Source organism: Nyctereutes procyonoides, unplaced genomic scaffold, assembly GCF_905146905.1.
Source record: "Nyctereutes procyonoides isolate TBG_1078 unplaced genomic scaffold, NYPRO_anot_genome, whole genome shotgun sequence".
NCBI lineage: Eukaryota > Metazoa > Chordata > Mammalia > Carnivora > Canidae > Nyctereutes > Nyctereutes procyonoides.
Window position 1 is genome coordinate 5,668,244 of NW_026575117.1, and position 19,361 is coordinate 5,687,604.

The 19,361-nt window shown below is 44.5% G+C and overlaps 1 protein-coding gene and 1 long non-coding RNA gene across 4 annotated transcripts in view; one reads left to right on the forward strand and one right to left on the reverse strand.

Annotated features, from left to right (window-relative positions):
• Nucleotides 1-19,361, forward strand: part of PBX1 (PBX homeobox 1) — a 292,213-nt gene that overhangs the window by 242,128 nt on the left and 30,724 nt on the right. For 2 of the 3 annotated variants that reach the window (XM_055333977.1, XM_055333978.1), the window contains 4 exons: nucleotides 5,035-5,170; nucleotides 9,798-9,957; nucleotides 17,145-17,257; nucleotides 18,636-18,725. In XM_055333977.1, coding sequence (XP_055189952.1) covers nucleotides 5,035-5,170; nucleotides 9,798-9,957; nucleotides 17,145-17,257; nucleotides 18,636-18,725 — 499 coding nt within the window. The remainder of the gene's footprint in view (nucleotides 1-5,034; nucleotides 5,171-9,797; nucleotides 9,958-17,144; nucleotides 17,258-18,635; nucleotides 18,726-19,361) is intronic. The other variant, XM_055333979.1, reaches the window with a different exon arrangement.
• LOC129515226 (uncharacterized) lies at nucleotides 892-7,677 on the reverse strand. Its single transcript, XR_008665541.1, has 3 exons — nucleotides 7,644-7,677; nucleotides 1,239-1,341; nucleotides 892-984 (listed from the first exon to the last, which is right to left on the reverse strand). It is a non-coding gene; the product is annotated as an uncharacterized LOC129515226 (long non-coding RNA).

Genomic DNA, 19,361 nt, shown 5'->3' on the forward strand with positions numbered 1-19,361 from the left:
GTGAAATACTCCTCATCTCAGTTTTCTGGTGCCACCTAACCAGTGACCACAAAGCAGCTTAAAACAACACAAAGATACTATGGAACAGTTTTCTGTGGTCTAGAAGTCTGGGAACAGATGAACTGGATCCTCTGCCCTTCGTCTCACAAAGCTGTAATCTGGGTGTCAGGAGAGGCCGTGATCTCATTTTGAGGCTCAGGGTCCTATTTCACACCCATTCCCACTGTGGGCAGAATTCAGTTCCTTGTGGTTGTGGGACTGAGGTCCCCAGCTCCCAGGAGCCACTCTCTCCCTGGCCAGCATACATCTTGGCTGCTTGCTTTCTTCCTGGAAGCCAGCAAGGGGATCTCACCATTTTAAGGTTTTAACCTAATCTCCTGAGACACAAGGACACAGGATGGATATCCATTCCTGGTCACAGCTCCACCCACACTTGGTGGGAGGGAGGGGATGCCAGGCTGGAGCCTGGACCTTATAATTTTGCCTTCCCAACTCCTCAGCTGAGCACTTGGTCCAGGTTTGTCCATTCAGGTCATTTCTTTTTTCTTTTCCTTACATTGACTTAATTGTGCCAGAAATAAGTCTATCCATCCATCCATCCATCCATCCATGCATTCATTCTACATTTATTATCTCATGCTATGTACCAAACTTTGTGCTATCAAACTTGTAAGGTTATTGTCAGGACCATCAACACCGTTTTCTCAGTTGAGAGAGAGAGAGAACTTAACAAAACTCTTAATGATTTTCAAGCAATAATTTTAACTTCTGTTCAACCACATTTTGCTGGAGACAACAATAAGAGGATAAACAGCTCGAAGAACACCTCTGCATTTCACCCTGACAGAGGGATTATGTAAAATGAAGTAGTAAAGTAGAAGACAACGAGAGGGCGGGACATCCAGGAAGGTCTGGGCCCTCTCACCTGTATTTAGATTGATGTATCTCCTTGAGTTTACTCTCTGCCAAACGCTGTAGTAGCCACTGGAAAAAATAAGAGGAAAAAACCCACATATCAATTGGGGGTCTTACCTTCAAGGTGTTCATAACTGTGTGGAACAAGCAGACAATTCTTACGAGTGAACATAAAATTGCGTGTTCCATGAAGTACATCTACCAGCTCTGTGGGAGAGGGTAGAGGGTTTGGGATCTCAGAGTCAGCATGGTGTTTGCCAAGCAGAAGGACTCCCATGGGCACGGTGAAACAACATAACCCAACTTCAATGGGCGATACTTACCCGGAATGCTTACTATGTGTCAGCACTGGGGTTTCAAAGAGGAATGCCATGTGGCTTCAACCCTTGAGGAATTTGCTGTGTAGCTGGGGAGACATATGGAAACCTGTGGCAAATGCCGTGGGAGAGAAATACACAGGTTGGTGTGAAGAAGCATAGGAGCATAAAAGTCACAAGTGTCTTTGGGGAATGGAGAAGCATATGATGTGGCTAGATGAAATTATGCAGAGCATGTTTAGGGCTGGGGGAAATGAGGCACTAGGGATGGGACAGATCCATTGAACACTCCTAACTGTGCCCGTGAAGATTTCAAATTTGTCCTGAGAAAAGCGGCAGAAACCGTTAGAGCTGTTTAAGGAAAGGATACAGTAATTTGTAGCATAAGTTCTCAAACTGCACTGCTTGGATTCCAATTCTGGCAACCTTTGTAACTCAGGCTAAGTGACCTGTCCTCTCTAGGACTCTTGTCTGTAAAATGGGCCTAGTCCTATACGCAGGAGTAATTAAGATAATTTGAAGAAAAAAAGACTTTGTATAGTGTCTGGAATATGGTATTCACACAGTAATTCATAAAAGAATTACTTAATATATTAACTATCACTATGTTATATATTATTTTATCATATTTATATTTTATTTTTATTACTATAACTATTACTATGATTAGTGACATGATCAGATCCATGGTTGGGGAAAATTATTGTAGTGCTTCTCTTGAAGATGAGCTGAATGGGAGAAGAGATGCAGTAAGAACCCCCGTTAAATCCTGTGCTCTTCAAACTGGGTGAACACAAAATAAATATGAAGTACCTTCCCCATTTTACTCAAATATGCAAAGCAAGATCATTTTAATTTAAGATAAACATTGGTTCATCACAGAATAAACTAAAGAGGTTTTAAAGACCTTTCATGCTCTTGACGGTGTGCAGCAGGGCTGTGAATTCACACCTTCCTTGTATTTCTGGAAAGCGTCGGTCTAGAGTTACACCATCTAGTAAGTGGCTATTTGATTTTAAATTTAAATTAATTCAAACTGAATTAACATGGAAATAAATAAGATTTCAGAATTAACTGCTCGGTTTCACTAGCCACATTTGAGTTGCTCAGTGGTCAAGAGCAGGCTCATGGCCACTGTACTGGGCAACACAGATCTAGAACATTTCCCTCACTGTTGAAAGCGCCACTGCGCAGCACTGGCAAGACCGTCACATGATAGATAGTGGCTTATCTGAACCCATTTCAAAAATAGAGCAGCAATAGGCTAGAATAAAAGAGTTGGATTTGAAAGAATAGAACTGGCAGGACTTGCTTTGGGGCCCATCATCTGATGAAGGTAAGACAGCAGGAGGGGTTGAGAATCGCTTCCAGGTTCTGGCACCTGCTAGGTACTCAAATATTTGAATGAATGAATGAATGAATGAATGAATGAACAAATTAGATACAATGACCTGCATCCAAGGGGGTGTGGTAAGGAAGACAATGGAGCTGCTTTGGGTGAAATCCTATGCTAGTTTTGGAGACACAGAGTGTGTTTGAAGCCGGAGAAGTGCAGTAGTAGATGGACAGTGACTCTTAGGAGAGTCACATTTGGTATTTAGCAATGTGTGTCTGTGGTGCTGCACTTCCCACTCTTGAGTCACTCTGATGCAAAAGGTTTCCTTCCTAAAATGCCACATTTTAGGCATCCAGTACTATTTGATGATCAGCCTCTTACAATAAAAATCTAGATACCCAACTCCCGAGGCTTTTGTTGAGCTCAAAGTCACAAATGTTAACTCACCCAGCGGCTAACACTTCAAGCCAAAACCAGATGTCTAGCTCAAATAACCTTATCGTCAGAAGTACATCATTTTCACTAGGTTTCCTGAAGTTCTGAGAAGTCCTGATGTTGGGATTTCCGAGGCCCTCTGTGGAGACGGCTCTAAGAGAGGTGATAAGGGAGCCCATCAGAGTAGATGAGACCACCTAGGGAAGGTTGCACATGACTATGGGAAGAGATTCGGGAACAGCTGTCTGCACCAGCCCCGCCCCACCAGCTCATTCCAGAGAGGCTTCCTTTGAGCTCAGTTGGAAGACTCCCAAAAAATACAGTGTGATGCTAATGCAGACAGCTGAATGAATGAACCGAGGTTCTCCCAATTAGGGGAGCCCTCAGGGTCCAGTTCCCCAGGCCTAAGACAACTGTTTTCTCTAGGCAGAGAAGAAGCCAAGGGTTATCTAAAGCCTGGCCTGGAGCCCGTGCTCGCCACTTGGCTATCTTCCTCAAATTCCCATCAGGCAAGGACTTTTAATAAATGCCTATTTTTTGAGATGGGCTTTTTTAAAAAATCCATTCTGCCCAATTTCTGATGCTGGGTGACCCAGAAACTCAGCATGATTTGGGAAAGTGACTTGGGCTTGGCATAGTCTGGACAGATGTGGTTAATACCTATGGACAGATGGTGTTCATCCGGTAAAATCAGGCACTTTATTGTGTTAATTAATCCAAGTGGGACCCTGAAAATACAATATTAGCTGAATTTCTTGTCTAGCGAGGCGATCAGTGCTTTCTGGTGGGCTAAATCGGGAAATCCTATGTCCTGGCATAACCAAGGATATTCTGGAAATCCCTTCCATAAGGAAAAAGCTTTTGATAAAAGCAAGAAAGGCAAAGTGCTAATAGAGCTAATTTAAAGATGGAGTCCCCACCACCTTGAGGAGGGCCAGCCAGCCTCTGCTGCGAGCCTGGTGTCCCCAAACAGCTCCCCCAGCTGCCTACAGGCCTTAGCTGCGAGGCGGCAATAAAGTGATTCTCACTTTAAATTAGTTCAATTAGCACTTTTTTTTAAAGACAGAAAAATGCTTTTATTCAAAAAGTGGTTCTCTTCCTTTCAGCAACCTGTGTATTAAAAAGATTTCTGTGGGCTTTTGTTTTACCATTTAGCAGCTGTTCTTGCTTAAGAAGTGCCACTTTTCTCTTTCTAAGGGAGGTCAAGCAATCCAGGGGGCTAATTTCCATGCCTTCCACACCCTCTTCCCCAGATGCCTTTAAAAAGTGCTGTGTGCATTTACCTGGGAATGGAATACAGGGGAAATAATAACTTATTTTTAACTTAAGGCGGCAAAGTCTCTGTAATTGCCAGGAGATGATTTGTTTCTAAGGGCGAGGTTGGGTTTTATAGTCAGGAAGACCTGAATTAATATCTTGGTTCTAGGACATGCTAGCCGAATGACCTATGGACTCAGTTCTTCATTAGTAAATGGGAAGAACCATACCTATCTCACTAGTTGTGCAAAATGAGTAACTTGAATTGATTGCTACCAAGGGTGAGATCCAATGCCTGGAGCCTTGGAAGAAACCCCGTCACCTAGCACTTGCCACTACACTATCCCGGGCACTGTGCAGAGCACACTCGCTATTTTCCACCTGCAGTCACTCTGCAAGGCCAGCGTGACTGTATTCACTCTCAGCTGAAGAAGAAGCTGAGGCTTGGAGGGCGGGCATCTCACTCCCCCAGCTGGCGTTCAGTTGGTCCAAGATTCAAAACCAAGGTGATTGGGTTTTGCAACTTTTGTTCCTCACCACTCCGTGCGAGCATCTGTGACTGTTCTTCTGGCCAAGCGCTCCAGTGACGTACAATCAAGTGCTTAACAAATACCTTCAATGATGGTTTTGGCATCCAGCCCCTTAATGCACATTTCCTTGAATCCACTTTTAAATAAAAAATTTGTCTTTTCCCAGAAGTAGATTCTCATTCCCTTTTTATACGTACTCGCTGTGAACTTTTTTGTTGTTGTTCTTTCCTTTCTCTTTACAAAGGCGGAAGAGACGAAATTTCAACAAGCAAGCGACGGAAATCCTGAATGAATATTTCTATTCCCATCTCAGCAACCCTTACCCCAGTGAGGAAGCCAAAGAGGAGTTAGCCAAGAAGTGTGGCATCACAGTGTCCCAGGTAAGGAGCCCTGAAAAGTCTCAGCCTGTCTGTCACGTGGCTCTGAGGGAGCCACAAGGCAGGGGCTCGGAGATACTGCCTTACTGGGCTTTCGTAATGGCCTGTAGGCTCCATTTGCTTAAGCCCTAACCTAACAGGGCAAGGTAAACACATGAGATGTTTCAACTGGAGAGTTTCCAGTTAGGTACCTGGACAATCTTGAGAGGGACCAACAGACTAGGAGAAGGTCAATGTTCTTGCAGGCACTTGGAAAGCTCTCTGCATTCTTCCTATTGTTTTCTCAAACACGACCCATTCCTTAGCCCATCTTTTGCCCAACCTAGGAAGTTGTCAGCGAATGGAACTTGTAAATGAAAGGGACTCAAATGTCTTCTCTTGATGTGCTCACTCTGTAACTGATGAAGTGTGTGGATTTTAACATGTCACTAAGATTGCAATGGGATGGTTGCACAAAATGTCACTGAGTGCCCCCTTTTCCCAAAAAGCAACAACCCTAACAGGTGCCTGTTGACATGGAAAGACACATGATAACACATTTTTATGGACCTGAAGTCTTCAACGTTAGTATGAAGAAAAAAAAGTAGGCAATGTGTATGTGTATGTGTATTTGTCTACCCAAAAGATCCACCTAAAACTATTATTTCTTCCAAACTTAAAATATCACCACTGGTCTCTAGTTGAGAACAGTAACCATAGTTCTGAAAGCTACCAGAGAAAGTCCCCCTGAATTCTATCACTTGCTGGAGAACCAAATCTACTGACATTTCCAGAAAGGGAGTTGGGGGAATGAGGGAAAGAAGGCTACTCTAGTGGGAAACTTCACTTAACATTTTCCAACCAGAATAGATGCTGCTTTGTATAAAGCGAGCATTTGTACTTCCTTGAGTTGAGTCTTGGCTTCTGTTACTCCGTGCTGGGTGCTAATCCCGTCAACCTGTGTTTAACTAAGCTGAATTAGGTCCAGTCAGAATATAGAACTCCACACAGTGTACGCACAATGAAGAGATTGCCAGGGCCTCCCCGACAAGCTTTGGGGAATTTGCAGTTGAAACACCAGCTCCTTTCAACTCAGACCCTCCTTAGGTGCTTTGACCCAGGGGAAGATTGTTCCAGTCTTAACCCTAGGAAAGCAGAGCATGCATGAGTGGTCAAACTCACCGTGACCTGGTTTTGTCTAGGTCTCTAACCATTCTTGTCCAACTTTAGATCCCTTGTCCACAAGAAAAGGGAATTGATGCTTCTTGATATCTTCTGCGTGTGTGAGGAATGGTTCCAGGCATGGACCATATCCCTAACTGACCATCAGTGAATTTGATATACGGAATCTTCTGCTTCTAGAGTAGAATTAAATCACTAGACTCTTTGAAATCTAATTCTGGGATTAGGAATTCTAAAGCCCTGTTGAAGGTAGAAGGAACATCTCCCAGGAGCTAGTCCGTATTCTATCTCAATCAAAGATGGACTCCCGGCCCATTCCAGCAACTTTCACCTCCATTATTATGGAAACTCAAAGTACACATAATTTGTCCACTGAGGTGAATATTTACATTTATATCACTTTTCCCTTTGCTTCACCCATCCTAAGGCCATGCCATCTTCCTTTCCCATCACATTCCTCCCTCCCAACAACAATGAAGCTGTCTCGCTGTTGCCAAACAAGTCCCAATGGGAGACAGTATGATATGGTGCTATAACAAGAGCATTCGTCTTGGAGCATGTTTTTGTCAAGAGTCAACTGTAAGATTTTAGGGAACTCCCTCTTTTTGGGTCTTAATTGCCCCATCTGCCAATCATGGTTTGTTGGACCACATGATTTATTAAATCTCCTTTTAGTTCTCAAATCTAAGGACTGCAGATTTTAGACTTTTTTTAAAAGCCATTTTGGGGCTGTATCTTTCTTTCTTTCTTTCTTTCTTTCTTTCTTTCTTTCTTTCTCTTTCTTTCTTTCTTTCTTTCTTTTTTGTTGTTGTTTTTGTCTTTTTTTTTTTTTTTTTTTTGGTTAATAAATACCCCTCCATCTTGGGGCACCTGGGTGGCTCGGTCAGTTAAGCATCTGACTCTTGGTTTTGGCTCAAGTCATGATCTCAGGATCCTGAGATTGAGCCCCACATTGGGCTCTGCACTCAGCAAGGAGTCGGCATGAAAAATTCTCTCCCTTTACCCGTTCCCCAACTCATGTGTGCACTCTCTCTCTCTTTCAAAACAAATAAATAACAAAACAAATAAATAAATCTTTAAAGAAATTACCCCTCTCTCTTGAAATTCTCCACCCTTAGCTTCCTTGATACTCTTCTCTGTGGAGTTTCCTTCTTCCTCTTGGGCTACTTTTGCTTGGTCTTCTTAAAGGATCTACTGTCTCTACTTAACCTAGAAATACCATTTGTTTTTTTCTTTAGTCCTCATCTCTTCAAGCCTCTCCCGTAATTCTTACCCAATTTTTTTTAAGCCACAGATTCTTTCGAAATCTACTTACTGTTGATTCCTTCCATGTTCCAGAACAAAAATGTGCTGATACAAAAAGACCATCCTCTCCTCTGATCCCTAGACTGCCGTTCTCTGTACTCATGCTGCTTGGAGTGTGGTCTACAGAAGGCAGCATCAGCAACTCCTGGGAGCTGGCTGGAAGTGTAAATTCTTAGGTCTCAGCCCAAGTCCTGAGTCAGAATTAAGGGAGGGTGGATGGGATCTGTTTTAACAAGCTCTCTGTGCACACTCAGTCTGGAAAAGTATTGTTCTACACACTTTCTCGGAGAGATCTCTTCTCTGCTTATAGCTGCAAGTATACCTTTATTTGAATATATTCAGATGAGATTCTCCTGGCACAGCGAGCTCGTGTATCTTCCTTCCTGCTGGACTTTGCCATGGCTCTGCCCAGACTCTTCGAACTTAAGATGTTTGGGATGTGATTAAACTCTCCCAAGAGAACCGATTATTTTTTCTGTATTACCTGTCTGTGTCTGTCCTCTATGTGTCTCTAGTGTCTGGCACATAGTAAATGCTCCACAGCTGCAAACGGCAAGTTCATTAATGAAAGCACTGATTACATACATGGCTCAGGGCATCTGATACTGTAGGAAATGCCTGAACCGACTAAGCACCTTGTTCACCAGTCTGTTCTCCTCATTGAGGGGGAGTCACTCCCACAACACGTTCCATCTCCTCACGTAGCTTATTTAACTAGACCTCAGGCGTTTCTTTTCTTCCTCAAAAGCCCTCCCAAACTACCTTCATCTTTTCCCTTTTCTTCCAACTCATCAGTTACCTTAGAAAAATCTCATTGCCTCTTTTCCTCTCCCTCATATCAGTAGTGAAAGTTACATCAAGGAAAGCATGAGTTTTGGAATGATATTAGATATACTGTGGTCCTAAAATGGCCCCAGAGTGCCCTTCCTCTCCTAACATAACTCTCTGTAGGCACTGCAGCATTTACAGTAAATAAAGCAATTTCTCACTGAATTTTTTTTCCTCTCATTTACTAATACTGCAATGGTATGGTTTGGTTTTGATAACAAAGGCTTGGCATTTCTCCCGTAGCATAAGCCACACAGGCATAGGAGGGCTTACCTTATAAGATTTTAAAATTTTGCTAATGTATTTACAAGGTAACCGTAGCTTGGAAAAATTTCCTTTATCTACCACTGTTTGGGTAAGTATAAACTATGTGGTACATGTGTTATCAACTTCCTCTTCCCTCACCAAATCCATTGGTTATTTTGTAATTTTATTAAAAAAAAAAACACACAGTATTTTAAAATGTTTGAAATCACATCTGGAATATGGGGTATAAAACGTTCCTCATAAGGCAGGAACTATAAGGGTAAAACCTGAATTTCACTACATCTCCTCTTGTGTCTAGCAGAGGTCTTGGTAAAAAGGGAACGGGGACACAGAAGCAAGCCAGGACAGCTGCTGTGAACCACATGAAGGAAATAACTTAACAAATGAAAATAAATTAGGTTTATTTTGCGTATTGGCTTTAACATTTAAAGCCTGGAATTCAAAGGAATAATCTGTGGTATGGCTCAGCTTTTCCTTGAGTAGATAACACCAAGCTTTGCACAAAATAACTTGGTGAAATCTATCGGATTGGATTATACTGATCCTAAGGTCTATATAGTACATGCAGTTAAGAATCTAGTCCGTGTTAGCATTACATAAATTCTAACTATTTAAAATTAATCCTTAGGTGCGAACACCTATATGTTGATACAGATTTGTATGGATGTTTGAAAGTCTACGCCTCTTCGTTGCTCAGTGTTAGCACTGATATGTAACATTTCCCCTGAAATGCTATGTTTATTTTGGTGTCATGTTCTTAAGAGTAAGCAAGTTTAAAATGCTTACCCTAAACTAACTGTCCGAGTCCAAATGAGCAGCTCCTCCGTAGGAAGTTTTTGCGGCGTGGTTTTGCTCTATGGTGCTGTGTTAAGCAGGAGACTCTCCTTGTAGGCAGCGGCCCCTCTCGGTGCTCTTCCTTCGCATCTTTTCATTGATGTTTCGAAATCAGAATAGGATTGGGACGTGGGGTGCAGCCTGCCTGCAACCCTCTCTTGATGCCCCCTTTTCCCCTGAGATGTTTGCGTAGGACGGAATGTTAACTTTCTCCTCTTCTCTTAAACTGCTCTAGGTATCAAACTGGTTTGGAAATAAGCGAATCCGGTACAAGAAGAACATAGGTAAATTTCAAGAGGAAGCCAATATTTATGCTGCCAAAACGGCTGTCACTGCTACCAATGTGTCAGCCCATGGAAGCCAAGCTAACTCACCCTCGACTCCTAACTCAGCTGGTTAGTTTTTTCTTTGATTTGGGGGGATCGTGCTCCATTTTTATACTTGCTTTTCCTACATTGGGGTTTTCTTTCACTCTCTAGGTTTCCAGTTGGTTAACTTACGTATTTGATTGTCCTTTTTGTTGTTGATGCCACTTTGGGTTTTTCCTTTCATTTCCAAGGAGCAGTGTGTTTTACTGTTTATAAGATGGGCTTGCCTGGAGGTTTGCGATAATATGTCTGTCCAAGTTGGACAGGCCTAAATTGGTTGGTTTTGATGAGAAGACCTTCACATTCTCCTTTCAAAGATGACAATGAGCTAGATCTAATACTTGGACATAATCCCTTGGGAGCTGTAGCATTTAGTCTGGCTCATATAAAGTTTTTATCCTTGTCTACTTTGCTGTTCCCATCACATACTGTTTGGGTGACCTACTAGCATACATTCTCAGCAAGAGTATTCCTCATTATAATGCTCTGGTCTGCAAAGCCAGACTGGGGTTACTGCTGTACATTGTTTATAGTTGTTATTCTTTACTGTTTTGATTTGTTGGTTTCTTTACATAAACTACAAAGAAAATTGCCAGTCATTAATTCAAATTATTCAGATTCCAGTTTTCTGGTTATGATATTAGTCATGTACTACGCCCCTGGTTTTATTTTAGTGAACGTGCATTATATCACTAACTTCAGAGTTTGGGCTAACGTAAGATATTTTGGGGTTTGCCTCATACCACCAGTTGTGAATTTCCACACATGAAAAAAAAAACGTAGTCAATGATACATAAAATATAACCGTAGTGTTTATGCTGTGGAAGACATGTTGGTACTTTTTTGGGTTTTTTTTTGTAAGAGAAAACCAGAGCTACTTCCTTTTTAAATACTTTTGGTCTCAGATCATGTGATATTTGCCCCCCATTATGAACCAGCTACACTGATTTTGGCGGTGGGTTGTATATCTCAGAAGATTGTCTCCAACTTGAAGGGTCACAAATTCAAATGTGTTTGACCATAATGTGATGAAAAATCTAATTTCTGGGAAGTGTGTTTGAGCCCAAGGCTTGTTTTTTCACTAAAACAAATTCTCTTTCTACCGTATGGTGGGCTGTTCCTGGAGACCTGTAAGGCTCCACACACTAATGTCTTCTGTGAGCATCTAGATGCCCTAAATTGTTATAAGGTTCTCCACTGGGAGGACCATCACTGGGCTGTACCATCACGGCCTTCTTTTGTTTAATTGGAATCTTACATGAAGAGTGGCCGGGGCTTTGTAGGCATGGACATGGTAAGACAATGTAGAATGCAGTCTAGTTGTACTTTTCCCAGCACACCAGGTCGGGTAACTCTAAGGAGCATATTTACCTTTTGAGGGTTGTGCGTGTGCATTTCCTTCTCTCCCCATCATGGCATGATTGACAGAGGATCAAGGCTAAGAGATTCACTAACCGAAGAGTTTCCTTCTACCCCATCTGGTCAACTATTAAGCATTTCAGACTTCAGCCAATGCTAGTTGAATCACACTGCTAGGCAGACATGTGCACTTGTCTCTGGAAGAAGTACAGTCCTGTCAACATTAGCAAAAACACACTCACCACTCCTGCGAAGGTTATCATAATGCAAAACAGATATCAAAATGACTTTTTCCTGTCGCTGATAATATCTGCATTGCAGATGGTTGGGCATGATTTATGACTAGTCCCTAGAAGGGCCCTGTGGACTCCCTTCATTACTAAAGCCCTAACTTTTTATTCTTTTCTAAAGCGCTTAAAAAGAGAAAAGTAAGCATTTTAAACCCCCGCTCTGTGTTTAAGAATTATGTTGGCTCTCTTGGAATGTCAGTCAGTGATTACAGTTTTCTAAAGAATTTTTCTGGTAGCTTAAACTTATGTGACTATTCTAAGCACAGAGTAAATTATTATGGAAAATTTGAGCTAAGCCTTCCAGTTGTGCCTGGGTGGTTGGAAATAATATGCAGAGGAACCCCTTTGTAGTGCTTTTTTGTTTTTTTTTTCTTACAGTAGAGACAAAAGAAAATACTATTGTATATGTGCAATAGCACGGGGTTTTTATTCATCAACGTTTTAACAGGAAAAGTTAGACATGGGCTTTTGTGTATTTTCCTTCGCCCTTAACAGAACCCAGATCATTGCACAGATAAACCAAGAACTTGAAAGTGGTCAGACTTTTCACATAGGGTGCCTATGAAGTTGCATACTAGCTCCTTGATAATTCCGAAGGGAGGTGATCATTGAAATAGGTACAAGTTTTAAATAAAAGGTTAATAAGTGAAATATATGTGGGCTGAGTTTGAAGTCTAGAGTTCTGGAACCTGGGAGCTTTTATATCCTTAATATTGGAACAGGGTTGTTGTTGTGGTTCCCCACCCCCAGAAGCTTTACTGAATATACATACTCATTTCTACTGCAAAGAGGATACTTTGCAAGTAAATCCTCTTCCCTCTAGAAGTTTTTGTGTGGACCAGCAATACCTCAGTGTCTTTATTTAGGTCACTTCTGAATATTCCTGTTCAGTGATACATGGCTGATCTCCTGTGTCCTTAAGCATAATTCATTGAAATCACTTTGGGCGAGGACCCGTGGGGGGAAGAGCAAGCATGTAGAGATACTTGACATGCTTCATATTTGACACCAGCAGTGTTGTGCAGAATGGAGAGAACAAACAGGGAGAATAGAAGGAAGGCAAGAAAATTAAGTTTCCAAGAAAACAAAAAGCAAGAATGGGGACCATTCGAAGCAATAGTTATAACCTTGGATCCATAAGTCTGCACTCACCTAGAAGGACACATTCTCATTTCTATTTTTGATGAGATTATAAAGGCAAGAATGAGATCTCAGAAAAATGGAGCCCCTTCTGGAAGGTCACCTTATCTTCTGGAGGACATTTAGCATCCAAGAAGAAAGAAACTGGCTCATGCATTACAAATGTTTGCCATGGCATGGCGTCAGCATTGATATTTTATTAGATTCTGTGATTAGCTAAGTAATCCCAGGCTTATTGAGCCTAAGGACTTCCTCCCCCAATTTGAATTCTTTTCCTGGCTCAGTGTGTGTGTCAAGGACACCGGCAGGCTCAGCCATGGAAGTCCTTTCTCTGGCACTATTTAGTTAGTGGCAAGCCCTTGTACGTATTTGTTACACCCCCTAATAGAAGGTTTGGTGTTTTTTCTGGATTGGGGGAAGACGATCATATTAAAACTCCTAGACTCTGGCTTCCTAGGAGAAGTTTGTGTATATAATACCCACAGTTAGAGAGGAGGTAACACATCCGGGGAGGTTGGCTGACAGTAAATCCATGGGAACTCTTAGGATTTTTTTCTTTTTAAACCAAGTGAAAGAATTTATCCCTTTGATGTTTTCTGCTGTGTTCTTTCTTCCCTTAATTTCTAAGTAGAAAATGAAAACACAGCCTGCCGGAATTGGAACTCTAGAACTTTGCCATGTGCACCTTCTCAAAGGGCTTTCCCGTTGAACCAGATGGCCTTTGTCTCTTGTGCTTTGTCCTGAGTAGAAAGTAACAATTATTTTTGGAGTTTGGAAGGGGGATAACCATAGAAAATAGAGAAACCAGCCTGAGACACAATGAAGTCACATCTAGCAAAGAGGCTCCATCTTTTAGCCTCCAAATGGTGTTGAGCGTCCAATTTGACCTACTGCCACCTAATGTCTCTGGAGCCTTGATTTCAAAACTGCAAAATTGGGGCCACACTTGTCATATATCTGCTTCATTAAAAGTGCTATGAGGAATAACGAGTCAATGCTTTTAAACACTTCGAGTTCCTCAGTAAGAAAAAGTAAATCCCCTCTTATTGTCCATCACTAGTTCTCCACAGTGTGAACTTGTACCTCAGGGGACATCGGGGCTGTTTGCAGACGTGTGGTTGTCAGAGTTTCAGGAGGCAGGTGCCACTGGCATCGGTGCATGGAGGCCAGGGAGGTAGCTGACCATCCTACAGTACAGAAAACATTCCTCCACAACAAGCAGATTTTTAGCCCAGAGCATCAGTTATGCCAATGTAGAAAGCTTGTTCTAAGTTTAGATTTTATCATTAGTACTCTAGGTTTTTAAAAAAATTATGATTAAAAATCATAATAACATCAGTCATGAATCATAATTCGTAAGAATTTTTAAAATTATGATTATTTGATTTTTTTCTTGAGCACATTTAAGTCTCCTAGAGACTCTTTAAAGTAGAAATGCAGTCTTTAGGAAATGATCTTAGGAAAATGGATGTTAACACATCTCCACATCTTTATATTTGCCTGAGCCATTGCATTAGAATCCATAGGTGATCCATTAGTTCTTGTCTGTCCAGTGGAGTGCGGATGTAGCTCTGTACCTGCCCCCGATGTCTGGATGACAGCTTAAACGAGCCACTTGCCTCCCTTCCCACTCAAGCTCAGAACCTTTTAAGGGGCGAGCACATCTTAGAGTGTGCTTCTGGTAATTGCTGATTACTTTACAGGCGCCTGCAGGTGAGGTTCTTGATGAACCTTCTCAGCAATGCAGGTGCTTCTGTATTAGTTCCTTGAGCATCCGCAGCACCTCCCGGGTGGCCCACTCACTCTTGGGCGGGGAAGTATGTCCTTCTCTGGGAGTGGTCCGTTCTGTGTTTTTTTTTTTTTTCTGACATCCAGTGCCAGATGAAGGACATGTCTTCTCCTCCTTATTTCGAGTTTTGTGTGGGGTTCTGTCTGCTTTCTTGCGTTGGTGGCATGTGGCCTCTTCTCTCAGAGCCATCCCTGCCTCGAGACACTTATCAGAGAGTCAGAGGCCATGGTAGTGTAGTACATGGCTATACAGGGACAACAAAATGCCAGAACCGCAGAGGCAAGAGCACCCGGACTATTCCTGCAATTACTGCTCTGATTCAAATGCATTTGTACATGAAGGCCATTGATATGCGCATATTTATCTCTCTGTACATTAGGCAGCCAGACATATTTACAATTTATCTATGCACATATATTTCTTAAATCATCTGTGTCAATTGCAGTGTGTATCTTGTAAATGGCACATTCCATACCCTCATGGGTCCATGGATGCCATGTTCCTTGGCACCAGCGCAGCCCTTCTGGGGGTCTCTCCCAATTCCTCAGTCTGTGTGCTGATTTCTAGTAAACCATCAGCGAGGCATAAGGAGTGTGGGTTTATTGCATGGCATTTGATTGGGTGAGAAAGAAAGTATCTGGGCATCAAACTGAACACTCTCCGGGGGGGGTGGCGGAATTCTGATATTACGTAAACAGTCACAATTTGGGGCCTCAGAGCTGACCATCCTTGGTTCTGATGCCATCTAAATGTGAGCGTGTGTTGCCACAACGATGATAAAATGGCTCTTATTATGGAGGTTACCTCTGATTAAAAGAAAGGCTTGAGAGGGATGTAGGTAGGACATGCAGGCCTGGGAATTATGTCTCTCAACCTGGGAATCCGTGATCTGTGCCATGCGCTGCTTCCCCAGCACGCTGGGGAGATTGGCACCACATTACTGGAAGAAATTTCCAGGGCAAGCTGCCCTGCCTGGTCAGACCTTGGGCCTCTTTTGCTCAAGACCCCAGTCGTCTACATCCTTGCAGAATAAGCTAAACAGAGAAAGGTGAGCCCAATGAGATGGGACATGTTGCAGAGCTATGGGGACATCGTAGTTCCCTGAATGGTGCTCAGGTCGCCCTTCCCTGCCCCCCAGAGAAAGTATTCCCTTCTTCCCACAACAAGAGAGAGTGGGGGATCAGTTTATGTAGCACAGGAGCTAGCTGGTTCTTGGGTGTGGATGGACATCCCCCAAACAAAGAAAAATGGAAATGTTTCCTACCTTGAGGGTCTCCCCAAGTGGACCTAAGTGGGCCTTCTAAGTGGGTCTCCCCTTGGAAGTGTGAAGATATACTCGGAGCAGTTCAACATGGAGCAGAATGGTAGGGTTCAGAATTCATTGCTAGTTAAGTGACTCTTCTATGGCACAGAAAGAGCCTTCTCTTGAGCTCCGGGAGACAGCCTTCTAGGAGAGCACAGGTCCCCGTCTTGGGAGATTCAGAAAGTACCAGAGCTGGGGCATCATTGCTGGGCCATCCCACACGGATGATGGCTGCCAGAATGTTAGGACAAGAGTGCAATTTGAGCAAGACAGTTGGGAATAGAGTGGAACTGACCTGGGTCCCTGAGGTCTCTCCTTTTCTAGGCTAACGTCATGTTTTAACCAAACCTTGCACGTTGAGCTTTCTTTCCTAATGCGCTGAGCTGCACGATGACTTCAGAATAATAGAAAGCTTCACCACGCCCTTGTGTTTAGGCCGAGGGTGGGCTGAGTGTACCACAGTGCCACCCGGGTGCTGCCTGGAGGCTATCTGGGAGAGGACTTATTTTCTGGGAGATGAAAGCCGAGGGTTGACTGCTCTTCCTGAGGCCCATTTTTATGATTGTCCTGAGCGTTATTATTAGGACTTCATATTTCATGCATGCTTCAGAACTCCTGGCCCATTATTCTGTTTCATGTTCCTCCATGATAGCAGGTGGCAAGGGAAGAAGTGACCATTCTCACATCTCCTGGCGGTCCTCGAGGCTCTCTCAGGCTGCTTGCCACCCAGCAAGGAACTTGACCTTCTTTCTAGAAATAGGGAATGTCCTATGGACTCCCATCCCAGGCCCAGCCCTACTGTGGGCCATTGCCTTCATGCACTCCCCACCCCCCCACCAGGGCTGCTTACCATGTGAGGGCAGATGGGTTGGTGGGGGCATATTTGGAAACTAGCCGGACAGCTCATGTGCTCCATCATGGTGGCAGAAGTACCATTGGCTAGCCCAGATTCTTCAGCTTGTGGTCCCCTGGCAACCCCTAGAATTTTATGGGCATGAAAGAGAGGTCCTGGAGACCATTTCCAATTCAAATAGACTAAGTTGAGAAGAACAAATGAGAAGAAATACTCCCTTTTTCAGCTTGAAGTTGTTAAGGGGACACAGTCCTATTGGCAACTTGCAGTGACATGTGGCTTCACATAACATGAACGATATGCACCCTTTATTGCTTGCTCTGTTCTTCATGCTACTAACCAGACTCTGTTGATGTTATTTTTATTTTGGTATTTATTTGGGGGGTTGCTTTGCATGTCATTTCTTCCTCTTGGCTGTTAGTTGCAGGGGTTGAGCCTTTTCCTTTCTGTGATTCAGGTGCCTCACTCTTTCCTTTCCAGGTTCTTCCAGTTCTTTTAACATGTCAAACTCTGGAGATTTGTTCATGGGCGTGCAGTCACTCAATGGGGACTCTTACCAAGGGGCCCAGGTTGGAGCCAACGTGCAGTCACAGGTAGGGACCCAGCCAATGTGCCACCAGGTGAATGCATTGGAGCCCAAGAGCCCTCGGTAGTCTTGGCACTTGCCAGTTCTGTCCAGAGAGAGAGGAAGAGAGAGCGAGGGAGAGGGTGAGAGAGGGTGAGAGACAGAGAGACAGAGAGAGGGAGAGAGAAATGAAGAGAGAGAGAGAGAAAGAGAGAAATGTAGAAACAAAATCTTGCCAACAACCAAACCAAAACAAAACAAAGACAACCATGGTCGTGGGGAATCTCGTCCACACTTTGTGAATGCATTTGGCTCTGGCTTGTCAGCCACACTGGGAAGGCAGGAGAGCAAGCACGGGGTGAGGGGACCAAGGCCCATCAGGCACGTGGAACCAACATATTCTTTCTTGGCCAAAGGGAAAGGGAGGAGGAGTTCAGTCCGTTGTCTCACGTTGCAGGCCTCCCTCTTGTTTGTGGGTCTCCCTCACTCAATATTTGCCAAATAAGGAGGTGACTGGTGACTAGGCAAATGCCTTCGTGTCTCCTGTTTTTGTTTCAAGCTTTAAAAACACCCACCCAGCCGGGTTGACCAAGCTCATCTTCTCAATCATCCTTGAGGTCAGGGGACTTGGGTTTCTGGTCGTGAGTCAGAGCCCACGTTGGGAAGCGAACACCAGGTCGTGTGGCGTAAACCCTCGGTGTCCATTAAGCGAACGGCCTGCCTTCACTGCACCTCGTGAGGCCGTCCTCCTGCCTCGGCACAGAGCCTGCCGTGAGAGGGGGGAGTGGACTGCTGGGGGCAGGATGGCTAGGGGAGCCTCTCAGCCACGGTAGCCCGCTCTCCCACCCTGCATGTGGCACAGGAGGCGACCAGCTGGCCAGTGATTCCAGAACCACTGCCTAGGGACGAGTGTGGGGAGCCGTGGTCAGGCCAGCGGAGCGGCCGTACAGCTGGCCCTCACCACAGACCCGGAGAGGACGGTGTTAGTCCACACCGCTCTCGGGGAGGTGGCTGCCGAGCCCCCTCTGGGCAGAGCAGGGTAGCAGCGAAGGAGAAGCTATGTCGGGGGACCTGTACGCCAGGGGCACCTCCTTCTCCCTGCCCTCTCTCACCGCCCCTGCCACCCCGCCCCGCCGTCTCCTGCAGCACTGGGAGTTAGATTCAGTGGTGGGAATCCCAGGTTTCTTTGACCATTTTACCGTCTTGCTGACTGAACTCAGAAAGGAAAACGGATTTGGCAGGTAGAGAGAGGCCGGCCTCCTCCGAGCGGAGCCCTCCCAGGAAGGATGCCTCCGCGAGGACTGTGGACGTTTGGCCCGCCCGCACTGTAGGCCGCGTTGTGATGCTCTGCCTCCCTTTTCCTGCATCCCCCTGACTAATTTCCTCTCTGTTGTTCATCTGTTTAGGTGGATACCCTTCGCCATGTTATCAGCCAGACAGGAGGATACAGTGACGGACTCGCAGCCAGTCAGATGTACAGTCCGCAGGGCATCAGTGTAAGAAAACAAGGCTCCCCCACCCTTTGTGTTTATTCTATCCTAACCAATTATTTCAAAGCCATAGGGCTCGGAATGCCACTTAGTAGGACCTATCTTAGCTTTACGGTCCCCTAGTTTCTCGTCTCTGTATCGGCCACGCCATCGGCCACGCCATCGGCAGCGTCCTCCCCACACGAAAAGTGGCGACCGGGCAGGCTTCATGCAGGCAGCTGGCGTCTAGGGCTGTCACACGCAATCAGTGTCCGCATGGCACCTGCGGCCACTCGCCTTCAGCTGAGAGGAGCCGCTAAACAGGTGACACCTAGCACAACAGTGGTAGGAAATGTCACCACGAGCTGGGGCCCCGGGGACCCGGGCGGGAAAACCGGTAGCCAAAACCCCTCGCATGCAGGTCTGTGGTCTGCAAAAGAACCTTTGTCCAGTCTGTCTAAGGACGAAAACAAGAAGGAAATGAAACACAGAGGCTGGGGATGTGGGGAGGGGTGGGGAGGGGCGCGGGACCATCTTCCCCTGGTTCTTGGGCGCGCTGGTGGCTTCTGACTAGCATGAAAATTCATAGCGACAAGCTGTGTCGCACAGAGTGAAATCAATCAGACAGACACAAGGAGAACCGAATGTGGATTTGGGACAGCA